Source organism: Saimiri boliviensis, chromosome 9 (assembly GCF_048565385.1).
Source record: "Saimiri boliviensis isolate mSaiBol1 chromosome 9, mSaiBol1.pri, whole genome shotgun sequence".
NCBI lineage: Eukaryota > Metazoa > Chordata > Mammalia > Primates > Cebidae > Saimiri > Saimiri boliviensis.
The window spans coordinates 107,538,558-107,544,557 of record NC_133457.1 but is presented as its reverse complement, the minus strand read 5'-3'; the positions used below and the strand labels follow the sequence as shown (position 1 = coordinate 107,544,557).

The 6,000-nt window shown below is 47.1% G+C and overlaps 1 protein-coding gene across 4 annotated transcripts in view; it reads right to left on the bottom strand.

Annotated features, from left to right (window-relative positions):
- Nucleotides 1–2,723: 2,723 nt before the first annotated feature.
- Nucleotides 2,724–6,000, bottom strand: part of IFT52 (intraflagellar transport 52) — a 56,332-nt gene continuing 53,055 nt past the window's right edge. For all 4 annotated transcript variants that reach the window (XM_074406556.1, XM_039479708.2, XM_074406557.1 and 1 more), the window contains one exon: nt 2,724–3,972. In XM_074406556.1, coding sequence (XP_074262657.1) covers nt 3,925–3,972 — 48 coding nt within the window. In that variant the 3' untranslated portion in view covers nt 2,724–3,924. The remainder of the gene's footprint in view (nt 3,973–6,000) is intronic.

The window sequence follows — 6,000 nt, the reverse complement described above, 5'->3', positions numbered from 1 at the left end:
TGATGGCTGGGGCCAGTAATCATTTGGAGGTAACATCATTCATGTCTGGCAAGTTGATCTATACCAAGACAGAGATCTTTGGCTGTTGGCCAGAACACCTGTACATGGCCTATCCGTGTGGCCTTGGATTTCTTACATGGAGGCTTGTACTCTAAAGGTGAGTGTCCCAAGAATACCAAGCAGAAGCTGTATAGCCTTTTTTTTATGAACTAGCTTCAGAATTCACCTAGCATCATTTCTGCCACGGTGCCAGATTCAAAGATTCAGAGGAGGGAGCAGAGACTCCACCTCTCAATGGGAGGAGCATCAAGCCCACAGAATAAAAGAAGAGCATATGGGTTGGGGGAAAACTGTTGAGTACATTTTGGGGATGTATTCTGAACAGACTGCCACAGCATTCCCCAGGGCTGTTCTCTAGCTGCTTATCTCCCAGCTCTCAGAGCCCCCAAGTTCTGCCTGTGAAGTGGCCTCCCCTTGCCCAGTGCTCTGCCCTAGCTGGCTTCTCTGAATAAGCCGTGTACTAGGCCTCAAGTATGGGAGAGGGTGGAAGCCGATGAACAGAGCTTTACCATGAATAAATCATTTGAAATTCAGGATTTGACTAGAGCCTTTCTTCCCAGTTTTAAAACTCTAAAACTACCCTTTGACAAATGATTCTCATGGCTTTAACAACTCCATATGGAACAACTCAACTCTTGAGACTGAACATCTTTGCTAAGCCTAAATTAGGGATTTCCAGCCACTTACTAGTTATTTCCACCTGTAATAACTGCCACAGTCTCATCTGGACTCTCATGCTCCAAAACCACTCACCCTTCAGACTCCCCATGTTGTTTTTTTTTTTTTTTTAAGACAGTTTCACTAGTCACCCATGCTGGAGTGCAATGGTGTGATCTTGGCTCACTGCAACCTCCGCTTCATGCGTTCAAGTGGTTCTCCTGCTTCAGCCTCCCGAGTAGCTGGGATTACAGATGCCCACCACCATGCCCAACTAATTTTTATATTTTTAGTAGAGACAGGGTTTCATCATGTTGGCTAAGCTGGTCCTAAACTCCTGATCTCAGGTTATCTGCCGGCCTCAGCCTCCCAAAGTGCTGGGATTGCAGGCATGAACCACCACGCGAGGCCCAGACTCCCCATCTTTTAATAGCTGCCTCCACTGTCCCAAGAAATCAAGCATAATCTTACCAATCTAACCTTCAACACCCTGACCAAATGTGTTTCAAAATGCCATGTTTCCTACAACACCTTAGTTCACATCCTTACTATTTACTCTTGGGGTTGTATCAAACTTTCCCCTAAATGACCATCCTACCATTCCCATCTTTATAGAACTTACCAACTAAACTATTCCCATTGTGCCACATCCCTTACACATCCTCAGTGACTGCAACCTTCCATCTGGCTTTCAGGATTCCCCACAGCTGGTTCTCAGTGTTGTCAGTACACTGCTGTGCACTTCCATGCATCAACTGGACCATTCTGGCAGGTGCAGTCTCTCCCACTGTCTCATGACAAATACCCTCTAGCCTTCTCGGAACAGATGATTATATTTGGCCCTACATCATAACCCAAGATGATGATAGAACTGAGTGCTTCAGGAAGCCAGAGGAGAGGGAAGAAGTGTGGGTGTCCTGGCCCATTGTGGAGTGCAGTGGTATGATCATAGCTCACTGCAGCTTTGAACTCCTGGCCTGAAGCGATCCTCCCACCTCAGTATCCCAAATACCTGGTACTACAGGTGTGTGCCACTATGCCCAGCTTATTTTTCTGGTTTTGTAGAGATGGGCTCTCACTTTTGTTGCCCATGCTCAGCTTCTATCAGGAGTGTCCAATCTTTTGGCTTCCCTGGACAACACTGGAAGAATTGTCTTGGGTCACACATAAAATGCACTAATGATAGCTGATGGGCTATAAATAAATAAATAAAGCTTTCTTTTTTTGTTTTGAGACAGAGTCTTGCTCTGTCACCCACACTGGACTGCTGTGATGTGATCTTGGCTCAGTGAAACTTCCCACCTCCCAGGTTCAGTGATTTCCCACATCAGCCTCCAGAGTAGCTGGGACTACAGGCCTGTGCCACTACCCTTGACTATGCCTAGCTATTTTTTTTTTTTTTTTGAGACAGCATCTTGCTCTGTTGCCCAGGCTGGAGTGCAGTGTGCAATCTCAGCTCACCACAACCTCTGCCTCTGGTGTTCAAGCAATTCTCCAGCCTCAGCCTCCGAAGAAGCTGGGATTATAGGCCCACACCACCACACCTGAGTAATTTTTGTATTTTTAGTAGAGACAGCGTTTCGCCATGTTGGCCAGGCTGGTTTTGAACTCCTGACCTCAAGTGATCCATCCACCTCGGCTTCCCAAAGTGCTGGGATTACAGGCATGACCACCATACCTGTCCTCTATACTTGTCTAATTCTTGAATTTTTTGTAGGGAGAGGGTTTCATGTTCGCCAGGCTGGTCTCTTAACTCCTGGCCTCAAGTGATCCACCCGCCTCAGCCTCCTAAAGTGTTGGAATTACAGGCATGAGCCACTGCACCCGGCCTTGTAATGTTTTAAGAAAGTTTACAAATTTGTTTTAGGCCACATTCAAAGCTGTCCTGAGCCGCATGCAGCCCATGGACTGCGGGTTGGATAAGCTTGCTCTAAATGGTTGTGTCCTATGGGCAAGTGAGAGATGAAGGGATGAGCGATCTAAATAAGGAAGATATCTAGCTACTCTTTTGTCTTTTTCTTTTCTTATTTTTATTTTTTATTTTTAAAAAATTAAGATGGGGTTTCACCACGTTGGTCAGGCTGGTCTTTTTTTCTTTTTTTGAGACGGAGTTTCGCTCGTTACCCAGGCTGGAGTGCAATGGTGCGATCTTGGCTCACCACAACCTCCGCCTCCTGGGTTCAGGCAATTCTCCTGCCTCAGCCTCCTGAGTAGCTGGGATTACAGGCACACGTCACCATGCCCAGCTAATTTTTTGTATTTTTAGTAGAGACGGGGTTTCACCATGTTGACCAGGATGGTCTCGATCTCTTGACCTCGTGATCCACCTGCCTCGGCCTCCCAGTGCTGGGATTACAGGCTTGAGCCACTGTGCCGGGCCACTCAGGCTGGTCTTGAACTCCCGACCTCAGGTGATCCGCCCACCTTGGCCTCCAAAGTGCTTGGATTACAGGTATAAGCCACTGTGCCTGGCCTTTTGTCTTTTTCTTTAGGTACAGTGGGGTAAACAGACTATGGGTTAAGTTAGTTTTGTATCCTGTTTTTTTTTTAAAAATGAGTCTCACTGTCACCCAGGCTGAAGTATAGTGGTGCACTTGGCTCATTGCAGCCTCTGCCTCCCAGGTTCAAGTGATTCTCCTGCCTCAGCCTCCCAAGTAGCTGGGGCTACAGGTGTGTGCCACTATGCCTGGCTAATTTTTTTTTGTATTTTTAGTAGAGATGGGGTTTCACCATGTTGGCCAGGCTGGTCTCGAACTCCGGACCTCAAGTGATCTGCCTGCCTTGGCTTCCCAAAGTGCTGGGATTAGAGGCATGAGCTGCCGCTCCTGGCCACTTTTGTATCCTTTTGAACCAGTCCAGAAAGCTGTACCATATTTACAGCAAGCTTGCGAGTTATTTATGTCTTTGATAAAAGACTCAAATCCAGAACTGGAGTTGAAAAAAAAAATTCAATGAAAGACTGTTTCATAGGGTATAAAAAGACAGATGCAACCATATTTTTAATTTAAAAAAATGGAATCTATCTTACATAAGGATTTTGTGAAAAATCTTATACCTATCTGTGTATTACAGAGATGCGCAGGCCTTTCACAGCTCATGGAGGAAAGAGTGTATAAACAATTTTGATAAGGAGTTGAGGAACAATTTGAAAATAGTTTACAAAGAGAGAATCAGGAGGCAGAAAAAGCTTCAAGAGGCATGGAGTCTTCAGAAATTGCTCTGGAATGCTGTTTCACTTGTATCAATGTCATGTTCCTGGATAAGAGAATAAGACACAGAATTTTAGTATTTCAGTACAAAGCCTGAAATATAAACTCTTCAGTGCTTTGGACTTTAGAGCTTCTGAATCTTAATTAGGACACATAGGTAATAGCTGGCTTTAGGGCTGAATCCAACCCAAAGATCAAATTTTCACTACCAGGGCAGGGCTTGTGACCCCTGCACACCACCCACCCTGATGAGTAACAGAGCTGAAAGCACTAGTGCAAAGACCACATCAGACTGCTTACAGTGGCCTTGGGTGCCTGTCCAAGCACGCCACCAGGGTAAGTATTACTGGGAACTTACCCAACCTTTCATCCCATCGTTCACTGCACTAAGCAGCCACATCAATACCCTCATCTCTGGGATCCCTTCGTGGATGGCACTAAGAGTATGATAATTGCCCATACACTCCTGTCTCCCATTACACAGAGCTCTGAGAGGGTTAGCAAGGACTGCACTCATTTTGTTCAGTGCTATGGCCCCAGCCTCCACCACCATACTAGAGGTGGAGAGTAAAACACTGCCAAATGAGCATCTGGCAGAGCCAGCTTCCTTCCAGGAGAGGCTGAGAACCTAACTGGTCTTTCCACTCAGCGTTTAAAATCCTGAGCTTATATTTTGCCTGCTTACATTAAAAAATGAAACACTCAGCTGGGTGTTGTGGTTCACGCCTGTAATCCCAACACTCTGGGAGGCCAAGGCAGGTGGATTAAGTGAGGTCAGGAGTTCAGGACCAGCCTGGCCAACATGGTGAAACTCCATCTCTACTAAAAAATAAAAAAATTAGCCAGGTGTGGTGGTGGGCACCTGCAATCCCAGTTACTCGGGAGGCTGAGACAGAAGAATTGCTTGAACCTGGGAGGCAGAAGTTGCAGTGAGCCTAGATTGCGCCATTGCACTCCAGCCTGAGTGAAAAGAGAGAAATTCTGTCTCAAAACAAAAACAAAAACAGGCCGGGAGAGGTGGCTAATGCTTGTAATCCCAGCACTTTGGGAGGCAGAGGCGGGTGGATCACGAGGTCAAGAAATCGAGACCATCCTGGTCAACATGGTAAAACCCCATCTCTACTAAAAATACAAAAAATTGGGCCGGGCGCGGTGGCTCAAGCCTGTAATCCCAGCACTTTGGGAGGCAGAGGCGGGTGGATCACGAGGTCAAGAGATCGAGACCATCCTGGTCAACAAGGTGAAACCCTGTCTCTACTAAAAATACAAAAAATTAGCTGGGCATGGTGGCACGTGCCTGTAATCCCAGCTACTCAGGAGGCTGAGGCAGGAGAATTGCCTGAACCCAGGAGGCGGAGGTTGCGGTGAGCCGAGATCGCGCCATTGCACTCCAGCCTGGGTATCAAGAGCGAAACTCCGTCTCGGAAAAAAAAAAAAAAAAAAAAAAAAATGGCCGGGTGCGGTGGCTCACGCCTGTAATCCCAGCACTTTGGGAGGCTGAGGCGGGTGGATCATGAGGTCAAGAGATCGAGACCATCCTGGTCAACATGGTGAAACCCCGTCTCTACTAAAGTAAATACAAAAATTAGCTGGACGTGGTGGCGCGTGCCTGTAATCCCAGCTACTCAGGAGGCTGAGGCAGGAGAATTGCCCGAACCCAGGAGGCGGAGGTTGCGGTGAGCCGAGATCGTGCCATTGCACTCCAGCCTGGGTAACAGGAGTGAAACTCTGTCTCAAAAAAAAAAATTAGGCCGGGCGCGGTGGCTCAAGCCTGTAATCCCAGCACTTTGGGAGGCCGAGGCAGGTGGATCACGAGGTCAAGATATCGAGACCATCCTGGTCAACATGGTGAAACCCCGTCTCTACTAAAAATACAAAAAATTAGCTGGGCATGGTGGCGTGTGCCTGTAATCCCAGCTACTCAGGAGGCTGAGGCAGGAGAATTGCCTGAACCCAGAAGGTGGAGGCTGTGGCGAGCCGAGATCGCGCCATTGCACTCCAGCCTGGGTAACAAGAGCGAAACTCCGTCTCAAAAAAAAAAAAAAAAAAAAAAAAAAAAAAAAAAATTAGCAGG